The sequence below is a fragment of the Camellia sinensis genome, chromosome 2, assembly GCF_055761805.1.
Source record: "Camellia sinensis isolate YWXY chromosome 2, ASM5576180v1, whole genome shotgun sequence".
Classification (NCBI taxonomy): domain Eukaryota; kingdom Viridiplantae; phylum Streptophyta; class Magnoliopsida; order Ericales; family Theaceae; genus Camellia; species Camellia sinensis.
The window spans coordinates 17,143,553-17,168,950 of NC_138962.1; the positions used below are offsets into that span (position 1 = coordinate 17,143,553).

The following is a 25,398-nucleotide window of genomic DNA, read 5'->3' on the forward strand; positions in this document are numbered from 1 at the left end:
AAATTAAAGGAAGAGAATACATGTTCTGATGATGGTTTTTGTGGTAGAAGATAGAATGATGATGCTTTTGTTTTTGTGTGGTGAAATACGAATATATGGGGAACAAGCATGGTCAGCAACAGGGTAGTGGAGGTTTTCCTTCACAAAAAGAGAGAAGTGAGTGCTGTGTGTGGTTTAAACATAGGAGAAAAAAAAATAAATATATATATATATATATATATATATATTTATAAGGACACATATGCACACATATGAGACTTTACAATGCCTTAAAAGAGAGTTGTGTTTTTTCAATGAACATCCTGTTTGGCATCTGCATTAACATTATCAGAATAAAGTGGTCATCTCCCACAAGCAGAAAATATAGTTCTGTGAATGAGCCACTTCTCTCCTGTGGCATGGACATTAAAGAAGACCATTGTGGAATTCGAAGGTGACTTCTTAGTTAAGAGGTTCTTCGTCACTGATTCGTATGAGAATAAGATCGAAGATGGCAAGTATGAGAGAGATCGTGGTGAGGAGAGCTGGGTTAGTGGGGGTGATGCGGGAGATCAGAAGGTATTGAAGAGAGAGGGTCACTCCGATACTCCGGAGTCGAGGTCAGGGTCACTCCGATACGCACTGAGATCATCATTAGAGCCACTCGAACCCAGAATGTTTTCAGTGAGAAAGAGAAGAGGATTTTGAGAGAGAGAAAGCTTAGCAGCAATGGCATCTAGGTTATGGTTATGCACATTCGTCTTCATTCTCTCTTATCGCAGGGACATCTGCTTCTGAAATCGGGTACACATCTACTTCTGAAACTGAGGACTTCGAGTCGAAAGAGTTCGTTTTGAATCTAGATCACTCAAACTTCCACGAGACTATTGGCAAGCACGATTTCATTATCGTCGAGTTCTACGCTCCATGGTATGGCAACTACAAGAAGCTTGCTGCAGAGTATGAGAAAGCTGCATATGTACTCAGTAGTCACGATCCGCCAGTCACTCTAGCAAAAAAAATTTATGCCAGTGATGACACGAACAAGGGTAGACTGTGCATTGAAGCACAGATTAATAACGAACTTTGTGATAAGTTCTCTGTGGGTCATTATCCTATGCTATTACGGGCACCTCCTAATAAATTTGTTGCTGGTGGTTGGAAACCTAATCAAGACAAAAGTAAGAAAATCCTCTCAACCCTCTCATTTTTTTTTATATTTGAGATTTTCAGATTATATACATATGATAAAATGTCTAAACTTGTAGATAGAATTTTATTTATAATAGTCTGAAAATTTATGATGGTATATCAAATTTGGACTTGCATGTGTAGTTTATGCCATTCAAAAGATTATTGAAGATGTTATTTGGCCCTTTAAATCTGCCAGAAATTTGTATGAATTTTTAGAAAAAATTTTATACTCAAAATTTGAAGATGATTTCTTCTACAAAGTTGTTTATAATGATGTCTAGTTCATCCACAATTTTTTTCAACAATTATTGATTTTTTTACGAATTTATACAAATTTTTAACCAAATTTGGCGCTATAGGCAGATTTCACTATGTGTTTGAAAAATCATTAAAAAATTTATATTAAACCAAATCTGGTAATTTCTAAGCAGAAAATGAAATTTGAGAAGTCTAGTTTCATAATAAATTTTTATATTATGAAATTTATTTATAAATTTAAGTATGGAATTAATTAAGAAAATGTGATAAATCTGTGTCATGAGCATTCCTGGAATTTTTAAGAATTATTTGTAATTTATTTTTGGAAAATGCTTTTTGAAAAATGACCATAACATGTTTATTGAGTATTCTGTAGATTGATATGAATTTTAGAGTTGTATAAGTAATTTATTTATAATTTTATTTGCAAGATATACATTCTGAAAATTTTGGCAGATTAAGGAGGAATCAAAAAATTATCTCTTCAATTGTTTCTTTGGACTAAAATTTAATAATGTGCTAATCTAATCTTGTAGATTAAAAATCCATGCATGTGTGTGATTATGATTTATTTCTTTTTGGTATCTACATTATTATTTCATACCATAGTTTAAATAAATTGTTTATTTAAATTTTGTACAATCGTTTATTATTGTGTGACATGTGTAATATTTTATGTTTGAATTTTAATGAGTTGGTACAATATTATTGGTAATTAAATTTTGAATTATTGTGAATATTTCGACGAGTAAAGAGACACGAAATTTAACCAATGATACATTAAAATGTAAAAGTGACGAGGTGAGCCCGGTCTAGAATCTTGCGCAAGTGAGTTGCGAACCCTAACATGGCACCGGAAGGTATTTCGGCTCTTATCGGTGTAGACGATATAAGGTTGGTGGTGCGAGTGTCACAACATAGACCGTTCCCTTGGGGCAAGACCGTGATGTCACGACTCGGGTATGTAACCCTGGTGCGTGGGTATCATTGGTAGTTACTGTAAGTAACATTTGAATATTTGACAAAGGGGGAGTCAGAATTTCCCGTGCCCATTGCTTAGCGGTTGAGTGGAAATAGTGCTCCGTGGGAAGTTACTTAAACTTATCTGATAAACTAAATCTATAAGAATTTTAAAAAAAAAGTGGGCATTTTCCTTATGATGAAATACTGCCTCTGTTTGTCATTTTTTAATTATTTATTATCTATTGTTATTATTTCAACTGATGGCATTCCTATTATGCTTATTAAATGCTACCTGTTATTATGTTACTATGTATTATTCATTGTGGGTATTATTATTGGGGTGGATATTTCGGCTTGTAGTATCTTATTGAGGTCGCCGCTGATTGGCATCCTCGTTGCCCTGGCGTTTCATGCCAGGTACCGAAGAAACCGAAGGAAACACCGAGGTATTGGAAGGCAACATTCAGCCCTGATTAGCTTGAAGCGTGCCAAAGTTCCATAAACCATTTTTCTGAGTTTTCTAGTTTTTCTTTAGTTTTTTTATTTATTTGTATACTAAGACAAAGTTTTAAGCTTGACTGGAGTTGTAATTTAAGAACTTTTAGTTTTGGTGTTGTTAATTAATGGATGATGGTAAATTTGGTGGCAACATTGATGAGGATTCTTAATTAAGAAAATTGATTTTAAGTTTTAAACCTTATTATGATGTCCCCAAATTTTGGGGCGTCACAAGGTCGAGGGCTTGATCCGTCGTCTTAGTCGGTTCACGGAAACCCGCCCTCAGCAAAGGCAAAGGACCGAACCCATCAGAAACAACCGCCGGCGCACTCCTCCCCGACAACCAGCACAACCTAACCCTAGTCATGATCGCCCTCCACAGCAACCCCGAGCACAAGGTAACCCCGCCCCCCTGTCAGAGAAATCAGATTCATAGCCGGCGGGCTTGCTTGTGGAGGTCCATCCCGCTCGGCTCAGCGGGCAAAACTCAGAAAAATAAGACAGGGCTCAGACAAAGAAGTTGCTATATTAGACCGCCCTCTCAAACATCCCAAGCAGTGGATGAAGCCCATCACCTTTACGAAAGCCGACTGCATAGGCATCCGTTACCCCCATTACAACCCCCTCGTCATTTCTGCCCTCCTCTCTAATTACAAAGTCAGACGGGTCCTCGTCGACAATGGCAGTTCTTCAGACATCATCTTCTTAAATGCCTTTTGCCAGCTCAAGATCGGGGAATAAAGTCAGTCTCCTCTCCAAACCCCGTTGGTCGGTTTTACTGGAGACCGGGTGACCTCCATTGGCTCCATCGATGTTCTCATCACAATCGACGAATACTCGCGGCAGACCACAAAGTTACTCACCTTCCTTGTTGTCGACTGCCCCTCTGCTTACAATATCATCCTTGGCGGCACCGCCCTAAATGCCTTCCAAGCTATCACATCCACTTTCGATCTTGCCATTAAGTTCGCCACCGATCTTGGAGTCAGCATAGTGAGGGGAGAGCAGACTGTGGCCAGAGAGTGTTATGTCGCCTCACTTAAAGAAGTCAAGCTTAAGGAGACTATGATCATTGAAGCACTCGACGTTAAAGACGAGGACGAGCTGGTCAGAGGGGAACCAGTGAAAGAGCTCGTCGAGGTCCTCATCGATCCCACTAACCCGGTAAAAACTGCCAAGATCGGCAGCCAACTATTCTCCCAGGCCAAGGTTAACCTCACCGCCCTCCTGATTGAGCACAACGACGTATTTGCCTGGACCCACTCCAACATGCCAGGTATTAACCCCTTCTTCATCACCCACTGTCTCAGCATTGAGCCTCATTTCTGACCCATCCGCCAGAAGCAGCGCATCTTTCACCCGGAGCGCAATAACCTTATTGCTTCTGAAGTAGATAAGCTCCTTGAGGGACAGTTTATCATAAATGTGGACTACCCCAGATGGCTGTCGAATGTGGTTCTGGTTCGCAAAAACAATGGTAAATGATGACTCTGTGTCGACTACTCCGACCTCAACCGAGCTTGCCCCAAAGACAGTTATCCTCTTCCTCGCATAGATCTGCTAGTTGACGCCACGACCGGCCATCAAATGCTCAATTTCATGGATGCCTTCTCTGGATACAACCAAATTCTGATGCACCCGTCTGACCAGGAACACACCTCCTCCATCACCGACCGGGGAACCTACCATTACCGTGTGATGCCATTTGGGTTGAAAAATACTGGAGCCACTTACCAACGGTTGGTCAATGCCATCTTTCTAGGGGTGTCCGCGGTTCGGTTTGGACGGTTTGCGGTTCGGTTTGGACCCGCCCGCATCTATGCAGTTTGGGAAAAAATCAACCCGCAACCGCCCGCAATGCGGTTTGCGGTTTGTGCGGATAGGGTTCGCGGTTTTGCGGGCGGTTGTGGACGGTTTGCGGTTTGAACTTTTTTTCCAAAAAATTATTTTTAAACCTTTTTTTCCTCCCATTTTGTCAATCTTTATTTTGGACCTTTTTTCTCATATTTTCTAAAATGCTCCAACATTAATAATTAATGAACTAAAACTTATAAAAAAACTAATAAAATAAAAAACACAACAAATTCAATTCGTAACCTAAACAAATCATTCAAAATCTACATTCTATCATATTAACTTGCATTCATCCTATCCTACATTCATCATTTATAATCCAAATAAGAAAATCCTATATTAAAATTCAACATTCATCATTCCTCACCTCCAAAAAAAAAAAAAAAAGAGTAATTCTTCATTAACTTACATTCATCCAAAATGCCAAAAAAGAATAAAAATTCATTAAGTTACATTCATCCAAAACCAAAACGCAATTAAAAAAAAAAAGTTGTTGCCAAACTTAAACTTCATTCAATACAAACCCATGAAATAAAATTAAAATATTTCTAAGATATCAAACTTCATCTTCATGAATCACATCCAATTCAACTTTCGCAAATTCCAATTCTAATTCCATGCATTTGGTTGATGAACCCTACACAAACAAATTAAAAAAATATAAACTTTAATCTTCAATTATAGATAGTAAGAAATGAAAAAATAAACAAATGTCTATATATTGCATCTCAATATAGTAAGAAAATGTGTTGATATGAAAAAATTACCAATGACCAAATGGATATTAGACATCAATTATAGCATCAACATTATAGGTTGAAGTTGAAGATGAGCTTGACTCCAAAGTACCTAATTAGAAGTCAAGAAGAGAAGATTATTAAAACTTACATTAGAAAATGAATAATAATACAAATTAAAATAAAGATAAATAAATTCTCATTTACCCGAGTCATATTGCTCAAATTCTTCCACATCATCCATCGCCTTTTGAAGAGAAATTGGAAGGTTGCTTCGAAGCCAATTTTGAGTACATACAAGAGCTTCAACCATAGAAGGCGAGAGTGAACTACGAAATGGGTCAAGAATACGCCCTCCCGTACTAAAAGCCGACTCCGATGCAACGGTAGAAATAGGCATGGCCAACACATCCCTAGCAAGTTGTGATAACACCCTATATTTGGTTGCATTCAACTTCCAATAATCCAAAATCTCAAATGTTTGATTCTTTGCAAAATGTTCAACCTCGGATAAATATTGTTCTAATTCCGACTTAGATCCACTAATGCATCGCCCCTCCAAATAAGAATTAAATTGGGAGTCAACTAAAGAATAGGGATCATCATCATCATCATCTTCCACCATATTCACAACTTCACTCACACTTGGAAGTTTCTCATTTGAAGGATAGAGTGTGACATAATGGCTATACAAACGACTCAAGTAACTCTTAACCTTGTCTACCATCTCTTCCACCTTCCTATTATCTCCAAGAAATAAATTGGAAAAACAAAACTCCAAGTATGTCATTTTTTTGGTAGGATCAAGAACCACCGCAACATACAACAACAAATTGATTTTGCTTCCATCCCCCCAATACTTGCTAAACTTTAGCTTCATAGTCTTTGCCATTGTGCTCAAAGTATCATCCTGCTCCAAAATTAATTGGTTAATTTTGCTTTCAATGACAAACATCTCTTTGTAAAAAGCATTGGAAGTAACAAAGAGAGACCCTGAAAATTTCTTGGTTGCAACATAAAATAATTTTAGAAACCTCAAAAAAATTCTACACTTTTTCCAATCCAACTCATTCGGACTTCTTCTTATGCCACCATCAACATCATTGAAATAAGGTTCAAAGTTGGAATCCACAAACTTCAATCGGTTAAAAGCCTTCTCATACTTTTTGGCGGCCTCTAACATCAAATAGGTAGAGTTCCACCTAGTTGGTACATCTAGACATACAAGAGCTTTTGAATCAAGTTTGAGTGTGGCCGCACACTTCTTAAAAACATCATGCCTATGAGGAGAAGACCTCACATATCTCACCGCAAGTCTAATGTTGGCAATAGAATCATCCATTTCTTTCAACCCATCACTCACAACGAGATTAAGAATATGTGCACAACAACGCATATGAATAAACTCATGTTGCAAAATAGTCCCCTTCCAATCTTTGGTTATCGCTTTCAAATATTGAATGGTAAGTTTATTTGAACTAGCATTATCAACTGTTAAGGTGAATGCGCTATCAATGTTCCACTCAATCAAACACGACTCAATTTTTCGACCCAATGTTTCTCCTTTGTGATCCTCAACTTGTTGAAAATTTATGATTCTTTTTTGAAGTTTCCAGTTATCATCAATGAAATGAGCAGTTAAACACATGTAACACAAATTCTGAATAGATGTCCAAGTGTCCGTAGTAAAGCAAATTCTACGACCCTTCATGGCCTTCTTTAACTTATCCCTTTCATTCTTGAACATATGGAGCACTTCTCTAGATATGGTTTGACGAGAGGGAATTGGTGTGAATTTGGGTTGCATGACATTACAAAATCTTCTAAACCCAACACCCTCCACAAATCTAAATGGTAACTCATCAATGACCACCATCTCCACAAGAGCCCTTTTACAAGTATCAAAATTAAAAATTGTTGCTACAACCTCAACACCCTCTTCATTTTGCTTCGGTTTAAGATTTAGTGTTTGTTGACCATCTGTATCCCTATTTGGATATTCTTTACAATTGGGTGTATGACTCCTCAAATTACTAGTCCCATGAGTTCTACAGTCAGCCATATACTCTTTCTTACAATATTTATATACGGCTCTACGCTTCCCATCGGTCCCTACAACTTTGTCAAAATGATCCCAAACTGTGGATGGTGCTCTTCCCCCTCCACTACTCTCACTCTTTCTCTTTGGGGGTCTAGGAGGCTTAGGTTCAAGTTCAGGTTCGGGTTCGACTAAGAGAGGATTCATTTGAGAATTAGAGGATTCCGGAGGAACAAGATTGATTGCGGGAGATTGAATACTATCCTCCATTTAAATTGGATTACAAAAATACAATCACAGAATCAATTTTACAGACATTAAATAAACAAATAGAACAAACAAATTGGAAGTGTTTATTTAATTCACATGACAAATAGTATAAACTCCAAATTGTATATTCATTTGAGAATCTAGTCTCAATGTGATGGATACTCAAATTCAAACTCCAAATTGTATATTCAACAACCATACCAACTCTGAAGCTGCTGGATGAAATGAAAAAAGGACAACACCCAAAAATATAATATTCAACAAATTGCACAAAGAAGCATCACATTTGTATGCGAAAAATATAATGGTGATGAATACAACAATATGACTATGAGATAGAAGAGCAACACCCAAAAATAAAATATAATGTGTGCCAAATCTAAATCAACAAAACACAGATCAGATTTTTACAAATCTAAATCAACACAGATAAGATTTTTACAAATCAAATCTAAATCGACCCAACTATACCAACTCTGAAGCAGATCAGATCAGATCTTTGCTGAATATCAACACAGATCATTATTTATCAAAAAAAAAAAAAAATATCAACATAGATCAGATTTTTACAAATCAAATCTAAATCGACCCAACTATACCAACGCTGAAGCAGATCAGATCAGATTTTTGCTGAATATCAACACAGACAGATCATTATTTATCAAAAAAAAAATATCAACACAGATCAGATGGAATCGATGTTTCGCTGAGAGAGAGAGAGAGAGAGAGAGAGAGAGAGAGAGAGAGAGAGAGAGAGAGACGGAGACAGAGACTTACCTGAGAGTTGCCGAAGGTCGATCGGTGCTTCGCTGAGAGAGAGAGATGGAATCGGTCGCTTCGCTTCGCTGAGAGAGAGAGAGAGAGAGAGAGAGAGAGAGAGAGAGAGAGAGATGGAAGAACAAGAGTGAGAGAGTGAGATGAGAAGAGAACTGTGAGAAGAGGTTTTGAGAGATGCTTACCTGAGATGATAAGAGTGATCAGTGGTTGCTTTGATGAGAGAGATAGATGCCTGAGATGATGAGTGTGATCGCCGATCGGTGGTCGCTTCTCGCAGAGACAGAGATGGAAGAGAAGAACAACGATGGTAAGAGAGTGAAATGAAATGAAATGAGAGATTTGTTTTGAGAGATTAGGTTAGGGTTTCTTTAAACGGTCCAGATTTGTTTGGGCCAAAAAAAATCTAGATGAACGGCTCAGTTTTTTTTTAAAAAAATAAAAAATAAAAAATTATATAATGCAGACGGGTTGTGTCGGGTGCGGGTAAAACCCGCAACCCGCCCATAACCCGAAATTCTCTCATTTTCCAAACCGCACCCTACCCTAATGTATTTGTGAAACCACCCATATGCGTGCGGTTCAGATCGGTTCGGACGGGTTGTGCGGGTCGGATAACCCGCTGCCCACCCTTACATCATTCATCACTAGATAGGCCAAAACATGGAAGTATATGTTGACGACATGCTAGTCAAGAGCAAGCTCTCCACTGATCATCTGGCCGATCTGCGAGAGACTTTCATCACCCTACGAAAGCATCAAATGAAGCTCAATCCGGAGAAACGTGTCTTCGGCGTAGGATCTGGAAAGTTCTTGGGTTTCATGGTCAGTTAGCGGGGCATCGAAGCTAACCCCGAAAAGATCAAGGCCTTAATTAAAATGCAGTCACCCAGAATGGTCAAGGAGGTTCAGAGGCTTACTGGCCGAGTTGCCGCCCTCAACCGCTTCATTTCCCGCGCAACGGACAAGTGCCTCCCTTTCTTCAAAGTTCTTCAGCAAACTTTTGAGTGGACAGCATAATCCGAAGAGGCCTTTCAGCAGTTGAAACAGTGCATGGCCAACCCCCTCTACTTTCTTAGGCAATCACGGGCAAACCCCTCTTCCTCTATTTAGCCGTGTTAAACACCGCAGTCAGTGCAGCACTCATCAGGGAAGACAGCTCTGTCCAACGACCGGTCTATTACATCAGTCGGGCTCTCAGAGGCACGGAACAAAATTACCCATTGTTAGAAAAAATGTCCTTGGCTTTGGTCACCACCTCTAGACGACTCCGTCCTTATTTCCAAGCCCATTCTATAGTCGTCCTCACTGACCAACCATTGAAGAAGATAATGCAACAACCAGAGCTTTCTGGTAGACTTATGCAATGGTCGGTCGAGCTCAGCCAATTTGACATCTCCTCCCGGCCTCGGACGGCGTTTAAAGGGCAGGTTGTTGCCGATTTCATCCTGGAACTCACTAATCCCACTCCAACCACAGCTCTTCTGCCCCTACCACCCCCTACCGAGCCAGAAGACCCTCACTCTTGCACCCTCAACGTCGACGGATCATCTCGCAAAGAAGGCAGTGGGGCTGGTCTCATCCTCACCACCCCTAAGGGTGGTTATTTCAAATGTGCTCTCCGCTTCTTGTTCAACGTAAGCAATAATGAGGCTGAATATAAAGCATTGATCGTAGGTCTTGTCCTCGCCAGAGACATTGGTGTCAGCCACATCCAAGTGTTTAGCGATTCCCAGCTCATTGTCAGACAAATCACGGGAGAATTCGATTCCAAGGAAGACACAATGCGGGCTTATAGGGATATCGCACTCCCTCTCGCTCGCCTCTTCAATAATTTCCATATCAAGCACATCCCTCGGACGGAAAACTCCAAAGCAGATGAAATGGCTCAGGTAGCTTCGGCAGACTAGTCAGACCTCAGCCACGGTGTCCGCCTCGAGTACCTGGCCCACCCTGCCATTTCCCCAACTTAGCAGCAAGTCTACTTCATCCAAAATGAACCTATTCCATGGGCGGCCAATATCCTTCTATTTCTGACAAGGGGGGAACTGCCAACCGACAAACAGCAGGCCGCCAAAGTTAGGGCCCGGTCGTCCAACTACATTTTTGTTAACGGCCTTTTGTACAAATGCAGTTTTTCACGCCCATACCTGCGATGCCTCAATCCTACTCAAGCAACCTACGTGATGAGGGAAGTCCATGAGGGTATCTGTGGTAATTATTCGGACGCCCGGGCCCTAGCCCACAAAATACTTCGCACTGGTTATTTCTGGCCTACTCTCAATCAAGATGCGATAGACTTCGTGCTCAAATGTGATAAGTGTCAGCGTTTTGCCAACATCCCCCATGCTCCTCCTATAGAATTGATCACACTTTGCAGTCCATACCCATTCGCCAAATGGGGGATCGACCTAGTTGCCCATTGCCCACTAGCCGAGGCCAAACCAAATTTGCCAATGTCATCATTGATTACTTCACTAAATGGGTGAAGACAGAACCCCTTGCCACAATTACCGAGCGAAACACAACCAGATTCATCTGGCAGTCGATCGTATGTAGATTTGGCATCCCTTAAGTCATCGTCTCCGACAATGGCAAACAATTCGACAATGCCAAGTTTAGGAAATTCTGTGCAGAACTTCAAATCCAACCATGTTTCTCTTCCCCAGGTCATCTCCAAGCCAATGGCCAAGTTGAGGTTACCAACCGTTCTCTTCTCAAGATCATCAAAACTAAGCTGGAAGCTATTAAGGGACTCTAGGTTGAGGAATTACCGAATGTAATCTAGGCCTACCGCACTACCGCTCGAACCCCCACTGGGGAGACCCCCTTTCGCTTAACATACGGCGTTGAGGCGGTCATCCCAGTGGAAATCTACTAAGGGACTCTAAGCTGAGGAATTACCGAATGTAATCTAGGCCTACCGCACTATCGCTCAAACCCCCATCGGGGAGACCCCCTTTCGCTTAACATACGGCGCTGAGGCGGTCATCCCAGTGAAAATCGCTCTGCCCACCCCAAGAATTCTACATCCGAATCCAGAACTAACTGAGGAGCTGCGTCGGGCAGACCTAGACCTAATCAAAGAGCTCCGAGAAATCACTGCTGTCAGACGGGCCTCATACTAACAGAAAATGAGAACACATTACAACCGCAAAGTCCGGCCGAGGGAGTTCGCCGTGGGGGACCTTGTTTTGCGGGAAGTAACCCTTGCCACCAAAAATCCGGCTGAGGGCAAACTGGCCGCCAAGTGGGAAGGACCTTACGTTGTTAAAGCCAGACCTCGTCTGGGCACTTATCAACTTCAGGACGTGGAAGGCCGAGAGCCCCTCCCATCCGTGGAACGCCGAACACTTGAAGCGTTATTTTCAATAAATCCCTAATTTTGTATTGATCAGTTATTGTATTTTCTTTTTTGGCAATCAACACACTTGAATGTTCTTCTTCTTCTTCTTCTCTCACATGATGTAAGTTTCTGATCAAATGGGCTACACTTTACACGACAACAATCTTATAGCTCAATTATCTGTGCGATACCTTAATAACGTCTTGATTGCAGCACTCAGTTACAAGCCTCAGCCAGGCTGAGCATGAAGAGCTCAGCCAGACTGAGTCACTTAAAGCCTCAGCCAGACTGAGCATGACAAGCCTTAGCCAGACTGAGCATGAAGAGCTTAGCCAGACTAAGTCTCTTAAAGCCTCAGCTAGACTGAGCATGACAAGCCTCAGCCAGACTGAGTCTCTTAAAGCCTTAGCTAGACTGAGCATGACAAGCCTCAGCCAGACTAAGCATGAAGAGCTCAGCTAGACTGAGTCACTTAAAGCCTCAGCCAGACTGAGCATGAAGAGCTCAGCTAGACTGAGTTACTTAAAGCCTCAGCCAGACTGAGCATGAAGAGCTCAGTTAGACTGAGTTACTTAAAGCCTCAACCAGACTGAGTTACTTAAAGCCTCAGCTAGGCTGAGCATGAAGAGCTCAGCCAGACTGAGTTGCTTGAAGACTCAACCAGACCGCGTTAATCATAGCTCAACCCAAACTGAGCACGAATGAAGAGATCGGCCAAGGCCATTATTGTAACTTCATGATCGTGGCATAGTTGCCATACTTAGTCAAATTCCAGGTCCACTCTTCAAATGATTTTTCCGCCTCTTCACACGCTTTATACTTTTTAACTTAAATTTCCCAACCTAACCTATCATTTATCAACACCCATACAACATGATTTCTAAACTTCACATTCTTGGACCATTGCAGTTCAACGTTTTCCAAGTCAGACTGGCTCCTTGCTGGGTCATGATTTACAACTTCACGTTTTTAACATTCTCTTACATTTTAAACTTCACTCTGCGTTGATGTTTTCTTACATTTTAAACTTCACAAAAGTTTATACACAAGCCCTATGTAAGTCACCACTTTCATTCTTTGCAGATCCTCAAACAATACAAACAATAGCATAAAAACACAAACACAACTCATAAATTTATTCATTCACAAACTTATACATAAGTTTATTACAGAAATTCCAAAAAAAAAAAAAAAAAACCTAAACTCTGAGTACAAATTTTGTTCACACCAATCATTCCTCTTCACTTGAGACGAGGTCTTCTTCTTCAACACCCTCATCTAAGGAGGTCTGGGCCACGTCGTCTTCGTCAATCTTTACATTGCTGAAGTCCAAGTCTGAGAACAGTTTTTTTATTTTGCGTTTAAACATCTTCCAGCCGTTGTCCTAGAACTCAGCCATCTCGTGTTTGTAGAAGTCCGACCGCTAGAAGCTCTGGATCACTTCTTCTTCACTTCTGCTCCCAGCGGTCGCCCCCGACGGGCCAGCCCCCCCAGACCCCTCTCTCGACAAGTTGTTGGTGATCGCGGCGTCGACACCCATCTGAAAGTCAGCAGACCCCTTGAACTGCTCTACTGCTGCCACGCATAAGTCAGGGTATGCTGCCCTTTCAGAGGCTGCCTTGGTCTTTTCTTCCTCCAACTCCTTCTCCAACCCCGCCTTTTCTGCTGTTGTCCTGGGGCGCTCGTCTGCCAGATCCTTCTCCAACCCCGCGATCTTCAGATCTGCTTCTTCATTTTCTTTGATCGACTGGGTGCGCAGATCCTTGTTACAAGTCATCGCCTCATCCCACCGTTCGTTGGCGACGGTGCAGGCTTTTTGGGCCTCTTCCAACTTCTTTTGCTCGCCAGCCAGCTGGAACTCGAGCGACACCACCTTGCGGCATTCGTCCTCTAGCTCCAACTTGGCCACGAGCAGCTCAGTATGGGCACGATCGGCAACATTGCTCTGCACTATCGCCAACACCCCCATCTTCTTCGCCTTTTGAGCCTCCTCCAACCCCCTGGCACACACACTTTGCGCAGCCTTCCTCTAGCCTACGCTCTCCTTCTTGAAATTTTCAAGCTGGGCCTTCACCTGTCCCAACTTTTCCCTCTCCTTCCTCACTTCGCCCTTCGCCGCCCTCGCCTTGTTCAACAGGGCTTCTGCTAAGGCAGTCGCCTCCATCTGGGCAGAGCATAACCCCTTTAGCAACTCAGCCTCAGTAAAGCTAGCCACCAAGCATACGGCTGCGTCTTCCACTACCCCCAAGAAGCGATCTGCAGCCATCCTGGCTTCACTCCCTTCTCTTTCCACTCGCCCGGACACCGCTGGGACGTGGTAGAAGGCGGTCTTCAACCCAGCCCTCTCTCCTTCTCCTTGAGGCGCAAGACCTTCCTTAGGCTGTGGCTCCGCCCTCTGCTCAGCGTTGATCGCTCCACTTTCCATTTGTTCTTCAGGGCCAGTCGCCCCACTCTCCACTCATTTTCTGCTTCCCCTAACCCCACTTCGGGGGTCTCCTCCGCCGTCACCTCCTTCCTTCTCTTCAAGGCGGGCTCCCCCTCACTCTCCCTCACTCTCTTCTTCTTCTTCAAAGTCTCCATCTCCTTCTTGTTTCTCTCCTTCAGAGGATCCACTGGGGGCGGTCGTGGCTTAAAGCCTCCCAGATCCTTCCCCTCCAGCGGCTTTGGGGGCTGTCGGATTCGCTCTCTCGCTATCGGCTTTAGAGCGGGCCCCAACTGTGTCTCCTTGTACTTGTCCGCTCGAGCGAACAGTCTCTTCTCCTCCTCCTCCTCTGCCTTCCTCTACGCCTCCAGCTCTTCCATTGCTGGGTCCTCCCCCAACGGTTGCGGTCCCAATTTCAGGGCGAACAATGTTGAAGGCAGGACCAGCTCATCCCATCTCACCCCTTTCTCTTCCCTCAATTCCCTCACCTTCTTGACTCGGTCTTTGGCCTCAACACCCAACTTAGGTTCGAATGATTTGGTGGGGACCTTCCACGTTGTGCGCACCCTAGCCACACCGTTCTCCGTCACAAAGAACCATCTCGGTCTCCATCCCTTCACCAACGATGGAAGACCCGCCACCAGACCTCGCCCTGCCACCGCTTGCAGCATCACCCAGGTCTCCTGCTGACCGGAGGCCTTGTAGCAGGAGAAGAACTCCTCTACTGTCATCGTTGTCCCTCCAGTCGCCTGTGGCCAGGCACTCGCGCACGCCATTACTATCTTCCAGGCGTTCGACATCAGTTACCCTTGCGCCGCTTCTAGCTTGTTCAACATTTCCATCATTACTTAGGGGAGATGTAGCCTCAAACCTCCTCGCAACACCTCATCGTACAGGCTAAATTCGCCCGGCCGCACGTCTGATGCCCTCTCTTTGGTTGTGGGCAATCTTAGCCCTATCTCCGAGGAAATTTGATACTTCTTCCTTATTCCCTCCAACTCCTCTGCTGTCAGCACGGATCTGTCCGGTTTGGTGTGCCAATGGTCTGGTTCCACCTGACTAATAGGTCTCGCGGCCGAAATTATTGTCCTGGGGCGAGCCCGCACAGCCTGACTCGCTCGCTCCCATTCTCTACGCTCCGTGTGATATTGTTCCGCCAAATCCACTGCATCATCGTTCCCCAATGGATCAACCCTCGCGGTTGTTGCTTCTTCTTGGGTCATCCCTCTTGTGTGTCTGCGAATAGCTTCAGATGCTGGTGCGAGATAGTCCACAAAATGTTGCAAAGGGGTATCACTCGACACAAAAGAGTTTACACTTGGAATATTTTGGTTGTTTGCAAAGAGATATGTAAAACGGATAATACCAGCCCAATGCTTGCCTATATTCCAAGGGTCACAATTAATTTTCGCTAGTTTGAAAATTTTCAACAATCCGCCAAAAGTGTCTTTTCGACATCCTATAATTGACCTATCGTTTCACTTCTTGCCCAATGCCTAACCTTCCCCATTAGAGGATTCTGCCATGTATACGACCACGATTCACTGCTCATTTCCCCTACCCTGTCTTTTCCACTTCAAATCACCACGTGCCCCGCTATCCCTCGAGCCCCGCGCACCACCACTCCCCCTTCGTGGTCGGCCTTCCTCATGGTCGGTCCCTCCACTCGGCCACCCTTCGCGGTCGGCCCTCCTTATGGTCGGTCCCTCCACTCGACCACCCTTCGCGGTCGGTCCTCCTTATGGTCGGTCCCTCCGCTCAGCCACCCTTCGTGGTCGCCCCTCCTCATGGTTGGTCCCTCCGCTCGGCCACCCTTCGCGGTCGGCCCTCCTCATGGTTGGTCCCTTCGCTCGGCCACCATTCGCGGTTGGCCCTCCTTATGGTCGGTCACTCCTCTCGGTCGGCCTTCACCTTGCCGATCTCTCACAACCCTCGTTTTCTTCATTATTCCCTTCGTTGGACTAAAGTTGCACTTGGGAATGGGGGGCTACTGACATGGGTAAGCCCATAAAGATTATAGCCTACCATTTAGGGCCCAATACATAACTCAAATACTAAAGCCCAACATTGTTGAAGCCCCACGTAGCAATAAGAACGAATGACATCAAGACATATGGCAAGAGAAGGGCAAGCCACATAAGCAGACAAAGATCTGCAAAGTTATTGCCACTGCACATGGCCATTAATGAAGCCCCTTACAGCATTTATTGCGATAACCCCTCTCCGTCAGCATTTATTGCGATAACCCCTCTCCGTCGGGACAGAACGCCTTCACCATGAACAAGGTAAACTAGAGCATAGACTTTCGGCCAAGGTGACAGGTCGGAAGGGACAACGAAATGATTACCAGAGGATATAAGCAGACGTCGAAGACAACAAGAAGGTTAAGCTTTCTAATTCTAATCTATCTCTACATTCCACCTCTCTCTCTAACTTGCTTGTCGGAGGGTTCACTGGGGGACTCCTCTTTCCCCGTTGAACTCTTGTGTAGGTTCCTCTGTGGGCTTGGTCACTCAACCATCGATTTAGAAAGCGTGGATTAGTCTGACCCGTTTCGTATGGAACTCGCAGTATCATCAACATATTAGTGATATTTTTGAAAGTATAATTATTCATAATAGATCTTTTAATTTAAAATAAAAAATATAAAAAATTATATTATTCTATATAAAAATTCTGATCGGTACCTTTCAATTTTCATTTTCTTTAAATACCCCCAACGCAGGCCTTGATTAGTAACTATTAGAGAGAGAGAGAGAGAGAGAGAGAGAGAGAGATTTATGATGGAAATGGTTGAAGAGGTTGTGATTGTTGGAGCTGGGATTGGTGGCCTCGCGACGTCCTTGGGGCTTCACAGGTAAATAAAAAGCTATGCTTGCTTAGTTGTTTCTTTTGGTTTTTTTGGGTCAGTCACATCCGTACTAGTAGTAATTTTTACTTATGATTAATTTAGTTTTCATAATTTTAGTTATATAAATTTTATTTTTAAAATTTTCATACTCTATTAATTTAATTCAATTACAAAATCAATAAATAAAATAATCTATTCAGTCTTTTTGAAGTAATTAAGGGATTCACTTTAAATTAGAAATAAATGATTTATTTGCTTTTATATGGATTATTTTCTACTTAATTTAATTAATGTTATTAATTGACATGTATTCAGGCCAGATAAAAAATTAAATAGTAATATTAATACAATTGAAACTGTAAATTAACATAAGAGTAGAATTACATGGATCATGACTATAATTTGTCTCTGTTTTTTTTTTTTTGTTTCTTTTTTTCAAAAATAAAAATAATAAAAAATTCAAGAAACACCCACTCCAATCTTCATTGTCATTACTATGATTTTTTATTTTTAGAATTTCTTAAAAAGTGTATTTTTATTATTGATGTTTGCAGATTGGGAATAAGGAGCTTGGTATTGGAGTCATCGGCGAGTTTGAGAGCAACGGGTTTTGCATTTACGACATGGGCCAACGCTTGGAGGGCTTTGGATGCTCTAGGCATCGGTGACTCCCTCCGCCAACACCACAACCAGTTGCTCGGGTATTCTCTCTTTCTCTCTCTCTCTCTCCCTTTGCCTTTGCCTTTGCCTTTGAATTTTGAAATTTTGATTTTGATTTAATGATCGAGAAATGGGCTTAGACAAATCCATTGAGCCCACAAGGTCGAGATTGCTACTTTCTAAGAGCATCTTCAACGGTGAACTTCTTTTTTCATCAAATTTGAGTAAAAAATGATTCTTTTCACCAAATCTGATATCACTAACTCCAACGGTTAACTTTCATCAAATTTGCGCCGGGATAACCGGTTGGTCGACCGGTAAGGGCAAATTTTTTTTTTTGAATTATTTGAACTTTTTTTTTGAACTGTTTGAACTTTTTAATAGTCGACCAGTAAGGCAATTTTTTTTTTAATTGTTTGAACCTATAAATTTTGAACTGTTTGAACCTTTTAGTGGTCGACCGGTTGGTCAATCGGCTGGTTGACCGGTGGGTCTCCCCCAACGGTAACAAACAGTGATTTGCTAAAATCAGTATTTTGTCCTCACTTTGATGAATTGTTTGGTGAATTCTCAATTTGATATCGATTTGGTGCAACCATTACAGTACCAAATAGTAACTTTTTCACTAAAATTTAAATTTGATGGCACGTTTAGTGAAGCGTTGGAGATGGTCTAAACCCATAGATTTGATGAAATAGTGCTCAAAAGCTATCTCCAACCTAATCTTTTCACCAAATATTCATCAAATCAATGGAGTCATATATATATATATATATATATATATTTATTTAGGGATAATGATAAAAAATAAAAAATAAAAAATAAAAATCAGATTTGAGTCGTTTAACAAAATAAATATGAGTTTTCAATTTTGTTAATTTAAATTCTAGTCTTTTTATATATTTTCAGTGTAAATTATTTGTTTATTTTTGTTAAGTAAAATTGATAAAAAAAAAAAATTAAAATTTTTGGATTTAAATTGATAAAATTAAAATTTTATTTTATTATAATGGTCAAATTTGATTTTTTTTTTTAAGGTAGTTGATTATAAGATAAAATATATGTTATATTTTTATAGTAGGTAACATCCCTCAATATTTTTACAGTGAAATTTGACTTAGATAAATTTTGTCTGACTCAAAAAATTTTGGTCCCAACACAGAAATTTTGGTCTTGTTTGGTTTGTTTTTCAGAAAATTTTTTGAGAAATATTCTCTACAAACAAATTTTAAAGAGTAATCAAACCAAACAAATTTTTTTAAAAAAAACTCAAAATTTTGTTTAGTTACCTACTTTTTAAAATCACACTCTCTCATATACATCAAAACAATCACTTTTTAAAAAACTCTCTCCTCAAAATAATTTTTCAAAACCATTTATGAAAAAAGACAAACCAAACAAGTTTTCGTATTTTTTATTTCAAAAATTACTCTACAAACATAAATTAAATACACCCTTTAATTTTCACAAAATAATTTATCTAATATGATGACGGAGAAATTTCCTTGACGCACCTTAACTAATAAAAATAAATCTTGGACCACAAAGTTGGAGGGGATATTTCACGAATTTTTTCAGTTAAATTTAGTTTTTTTTTATTTTTTTATCAAATTGAGAAGTGATCAAATATTTAATGAATCTGATAAAATTTTTAAAGATATTGGTGATAGATTTTTTTTCATCAAATTTTATGAAATGGGAAATGGGAAATTTGGGGGAGTAACCACCTGCTACTCTCCCTTCTCTCTCTCTTCATCCAACTCACCCTTTGCCTTCTCCACTATCTCCTTCTGAATTTTTTGATTTTCATTTTAATGAGAACTCGGCTCAGACAAATCCTCTGAACCCATCCCAGACTAGTAAGTTTGAGATTGAGCATCACCAATCCTTGATCCTTTCTTTCATCAAATTTAAATTTGATGAAAAATTATTCATTTCAAATTCTTTCATCAAATATTTTGTTTATCCATACCCTAGCAGTGCTCAATCAAAGGAGACTATTTTTTTTTTTATCAAATTGAAAAGTCATCAAATCCTTGGTCAAATTTGATCTTGATAAAAATTTAAAAGGACATGAGAGATTTTATTTTATTTTATTTTATTTTATTCCATCAAATTTGATGAAATGGGAAATTTGGGATAAGAGAGGAAATTATGAAAATTTGATGAAAGGATTGGACTACTTAGTATCAAGTCAAACCTTTTACTCAAATCGGAAATCAAATTAGATGAAAAAATTGATGAAGAGTTGTATGGTGTAGTTTTTGTGCAGTTTTTTGTTTACAATTTTTACGCATAAATGACTTAAAATTGATGAAGGGCTCTTTTTTTATTTGGGATTTGTTCAGCCATTACTTGAATAAATTTTAAAAAATGAAATATGCGGGAGAGGAGTGTTTTGGCTTATACTTTCTGATCATATTTTAACTTATAATAAGGTTAACTAAATACATTGTTTTTGTTGTCTTTGTTAGCCATTGGTAAAGTTTTCTGCTTACAGCAAACACCAAACATGATTTAATTGTTTTTGTTCTCTTAGTTAGCCCTTGGTCAAGTGTTTTTGTTAGTGTGTGACTGGAGGGGAGAGTTGTCAGGGTTGTTGGAGGCAGAAGAATTGTCTCAGAGGAATGAACAATTAAAACTATTTTTAAAAAGTACTACAGTATATTTTAATTTTGCAAATTTAAAAACTATTTGTTGGCAACAAAAATATAGTAATAAATTTTGAGTTTATCACATTTTATTAGGGTAATGGGTGAATAATTTGGTTCACCAATTACTCCTTTTTATTTGGTATTTGTTCAGCCATTACTTTTGATCATGTTTATTGGCAATTGAACTGAGTGTTGAGTTTAGGTGATATTATTATTTGTAATATGATTTTCTCCATCTTCCCACAATGTTGCTTTTAATGAATGTTTATCAATTATATGTTTTTTTGTTTTTTTTTTTGTTTTTATATATTGACTACAGAATGGCGGCTACATCCTCAAACACAGGACTTGCTATGGCAGAAATGTCATTTAAGACCGAAGAGGCAAAGTAAGTGTTACATGGTGAAGATTTTTTTTTTGATAAATAAGTTTTACATGGTGAAGATTAATTATATATACATCTACATATCTACATATCTTAGTGATTGTTTTGAATTTCAGAATGTGGGGGAAGATCATGGTGCATTTCCTATGATCTATTGCCAATATAAGTAATAAAATTATTTGGTAACAGTTTGAGTCTTTAAATAAGATAGTGACTTGCAAATTTGCTCAGCTTTAAAGCAGATAATACATATCTCATCACTTACCATATATATATATATATATATATATATTTATGTATATCAGATGTCAGGGTCTTGCATTTGGCAAGTCTTAATCCCTTAAATTCTTAATGAGTAGTAAAGGTTATGATTAATTGAATTATCTCCAATCAATTAATATTTATAATATTTGCCTACATTTGACATACTTATAAAAGAGAGTCTAGTCAAACATGAAAAGGCCTGTTAAAAATATAATATTAAAATTCTCTCCCTTCCTAATAAATTTACTTTTACATGAAATGTTGGTTAACCATTTAACATGATGTGCAGTGGAGGCCATGAAGTTCGATGCATGAAAAGGAACATGTTACTAGAAACCCTTGAAAGGGAGCTTCCACATGGCACCGTCAGGTACTCCTCCAAAGTTGTTTCAGTAGAGGATTCAGGCTACTTCAAGCTGGTCCATATTGCTGATGGTTCTGTCATCAAAACCAAGGTGCTGATTGGGTGTGATGGAGTGAATTCGGCGGTGGCACAATGGTTGGGCCTCAAGAAGCCAGCCTTTGCGGGCCGATCTGCCATTAGGGGCCAAACAATCTACAAAGGCAATCATGGGTTTGAGTCCAAATTCTATCAATTCTTTGGAGATGGTGTGAGATCTGGTTTCATCCCTAGTGATGATGATGTTGTGTATTGGTTTTTAACCTTCTCTCCCTCCTCCAAAGGTGAGAATTCCATCCCACACTAGGTTTCTTTGAATATGAAAGCAGAAAATATGTTGCATGCTCTTGGGATATTGTACTAACAATTTGTCTCAGGAACTATAAATTTATGTGGGCCCTAATTAGGAGCCAAAACTTCATGTGAACCTTGTGTCTCAGGTTACAAGAATACTAGGTATCATGAAAGAAGTATCATGAAAAGTCTTCATGAAGAATCTCCACCATTGGATTAGTTTATAGTGTTTGTAATGCTTTATTGTATGTTATACAATCACCCTTGAATTTGTTTCATGAAACTTTTCATGATATTCTTTTCATGATGTGTAGTATTACTCCTCAGGTTAACGCTGAAAATTCATGTGGAGTCTTCTGTGTGACTCACATGAAGACTCTGCGTGAATTTGCGATTCCTGAGACTATTAGGATAATGCACCAAACTGAATAGTTTTCCTCTGTACATGCTAGTTAATAATCTTATATTAGACTATAATACCAAAAAAATATATGATAGATTTGGATTACAAAATGATGTGACAGATTTGTGTCTTAACATTACAAATAAAAATGCTATTACACAAGAGATTATTCAGTGCTCCTGAAGCATGGTTAGTGATACTCAAAAGTGAATGCGACTAATGAATTTAGTCCAATAACGTAGGGTTGTGACATGGTTCTGTTGGTATGAAGCAATGCTTTTGTAACTTACAATTTTTAGAATGTAATTTTCACATTTGAATTTCCTTAACGTTTTATTGGCATGTTTCCATAAAATGTGTACTAAAATGTGGTATACTCAGTATTGTTTGCCATTGAACTTGTTGTGGATTTCATTGAATGATATAGACAAAGAGGTGGAGGAGAACCCTGCTAAGATGAAGGACTTTGTATTGAGCAAGCTTGGCAAAGTACCTGACAAAGTAAAGACCACTGTAGAGATGACTGAACTGAATAATATTATGTGCTCTTCATTAAGACTCAGACATCCATGGGAGCTACTATGGGGAAATATAAGCAAGGGCAATGTCTGTGTCCTCGGCGATGCATTCCATCCAATGACACCGGACCTTGGCCAAGGCGGGTGCGCAGCATTAGAAGATGGTGTTACTTTGGCAAGGTGTCTAGCCAAAGCCTTATTGGAAAAACCTAATGTTGAACCAAATGAGAATACTGAAAAGGAAGAGTATAAGAGGATTGAGATGGGATTGAAGAAGTATGCTAAAGAGAGGAGGTGGAGAGGCTTGGATCTCATTGCTACAGGTTATATGGTAGGTTTGATACAACAGGGTGATGGGGTTGTGACGAGCTTCTTGAGAGATAAAATGTTGGCTCCATTCTTGGCTAATTTGTTGTTGAAGAAGGCCAAATTTGATTGTGGCAAACTGAGTGTTTAGAGCAATGTTGTTCAGGCCAATTGCCTGGCCGAAACCGACCACCTCGGTAGCCTTCAGCTAGGTAGTTAGCTTTGAACATCATTTTTGGAGTTTGATGCAAGTACTTGTCCTCTTTTGACTTCTTTGATGTTAATATTTTCAGTATTAATATTTTTTAGTCTTGTAGATAAGACAAAGGGATTGTTCTTATGAATAAAATAATATTTTATGTGATGTGATGTCTAAGATATGGAAGATATGGAAGTTGATACTGCAACATCTACAACTCAAGCTCCTGTTAAGCACCCCTTGCCTGAGCTTGAGATTTACTGGTAGTTGCTTGTGCTAATATTTTAGAAAGTGGGTCTAATTAACAATAAGTATGAAAAAAAAAAAAAAAAAAAAAAAGGGAACGTGGTGTCATCTATTGCTAGGAAATATTTAAATGTACTTTAATTTCTTTTGGCTAATAATTGTCTTAAAAAGTTCATCATAAAAAAAATAAAGTAACAAAATTCGCACTTCAATTTTCACTTCTTGAAATAAACTATTAATATTAGGAATGGTTGCAGTTTAGTTTTGGACGGTTTACGGATCGGTTTAGACCCGTCTACATGTATACGGTTTGAAAAAAATTTAACTAGTAACCGCTTGCGATGCAGCTTGCGGTTCGTGCGGACAGAGTTCTCGGATGTACTAGCGGTTTGCGAATTTGACTTTTTTCTTTAAAAATTTATTTTGGAGCCATTTTTTTCCCCATTTTGTAAATATTTATTTTTGGGCTTTGTTTTCCCATTTTCTAAAATGCTCCAACATTAATAATTAATGAATTAAAATTTATAAAATTAAAAACACAACAAAATCAATTTCTAACACAAACATATCATTTAAAATCTTAAACTTTTAAATCAAATCATAAACTAATACAAGCACATCTTTCAAAAGGGTGATTCTACTTACACCATTATTTAACCTTTTTACACCCTCCATCTCATTACATCACTAAAAAAAATGTAATTCTCATTACATCCCCATATATTACCAAAACTAACCCTAAATTAACTATTTTATCTCTTTACACCACTAATTTTGGCAACACAGTGCTAAACAATTTATATTATTCCGGTGTTATGTTGCCGGAAAAAATAGATATCTCCAACATTTTGTCACTATATATTTACAGAGCCACTTTATTTCAAACAATAATTTTTAATTTGTGGTGGGACTGTTTGGTAATACAACGCTAATTAATTTGAATTACTCTAGTGCCATGTTGCTGGATAATATATTTTTTTTCAGCATTATGTTGCCGTCTAATTAGATGATAACAAGAAATTAATTTGAGCTACTTGTGAAGTGCCTGTTTAATGATACATTGTTATACAAATAAAATTATTATAGTGCTATATCGCCAAACTACAATAGAGTTGTAATTTCAAATTAATTTAAAAAAAAGTTCCCACTACCATGTAAATATTAACCCCAAATGCCACCTGCTTGATATTTGTCCTTTCTCTTTCCTGCTTGGGAAAGAAATAAGAGAGAAGTAAGAGACAAGAAAAAAAAAATTATTATCACACAAGGTTGATAAAAATGAAAAATCACGTAAAATTTTTATGTTTGGTAATATAATGTTAAGTAATTTGAATTACTTTAGTATCATGTTATCGGATAATATTTTTTTTTCCAGTATTATGTTGCCGTCCAATCAGATGATAACAAAAAATTAATTTGGATCACTTGCAAAGTGTCTGTTTAGTGATACATTTTATACAAATGAGAGGGTAATTTATATGAAAATTGGGCCGAGCTGGGTAATGGGACATTATGGGCCACAGTACGAAGGGCTGAGTAAAAAGGCCTTAAAATTAGTCCGGTCCTAGAAGGCCTTAATTAGTCCGGTCACAAAGAGCATATTGTTATCTCGGTCCAGGAGAGCACTGCGGATAGCTCAGTCCCCAGGTTGCCACATTCAGAGTTAGCCTGGTCATGGAATACCGCAGCTAGCTCGGTCAGAACCATGCTAATTGTCAACCCGGTCTAATCACGCCATGGTCTGTATAGGAGGAACCGAGATAAGAGCAGTAAAAGGAAGAACCAGACTAGTTATAGTTCGGTCTACTCTACGGCTCAGCATAGCCTTGCTTATCTCGGTCATATTGGAATCTGACTATGGTAAAACCATCTCACTTGGTTTAAG

At 39.6% G+C, this 25,398-nt stretch overlaps 1 protein-coding gene across 2 annotated transcripts; it reads left to right on the forward strand.

Moving 5' to 3' along the window:
- Positions 1-23,432, forward strand: LOC114286254 (monooxygenase 2-like). 2 transcript variants are annotated; one of them, XM_082903830.1, is made up of 5 exons: positions 1-1,160; positions 17,739-17,885; positions 20,818-20,886; positions 21,437-21,831; positions 22,672-23,432. In XM_082903830.1, exons 3-5 carry the CDS (start codon positions 20,819-20,821, stop codon positions 23,217-23,219), a joined length of 1,011 nt encoding a protein of 336 aa, XP_082759956.1. In that variant the 5' UTR covers positions 1-1,160; positions 17,739-17,885; position 20,818; the 3' UTR covers positions 23,220-23,432. The 2 variants fall into 2 exon arrangements, with proteins under 2 accessions (XP_082759956.1, XP_028085182.1); XM_028229381.2 differs by lacking the exon at positions 1-1,160 and adding an exon at positions 17,032-17,190.
- The last annotated feature ends 1,966 nt before the right edge of the window (positions 23,433-25,398 follow it).

Bases quoted from the DNA above. Each gene is read 5' to 3' on its own strand.
- LOC114286254 (XM_028229381.2), top strand. From the start codon at position 17,114: ATGATGGAAATGGTTGAAGAGGTTGTGATTGTTGGAGCTGGGATTGGT. The intron at 17,191-17,738 runs GTAAATAAAAAG...TGATGTTTGCAG, and splicing joins ACGTCCTTGGGGCTTCACAG to ATTGGGAATAAGGAGCTTGG. The intron at 21,832-22,671 runs GTGAGAATTCCA...TGAATGATATAG, and splicing joins CTTCTCTCCCTCCTCCAAAG to ACAAAGAGGTGGAGGAGAAC.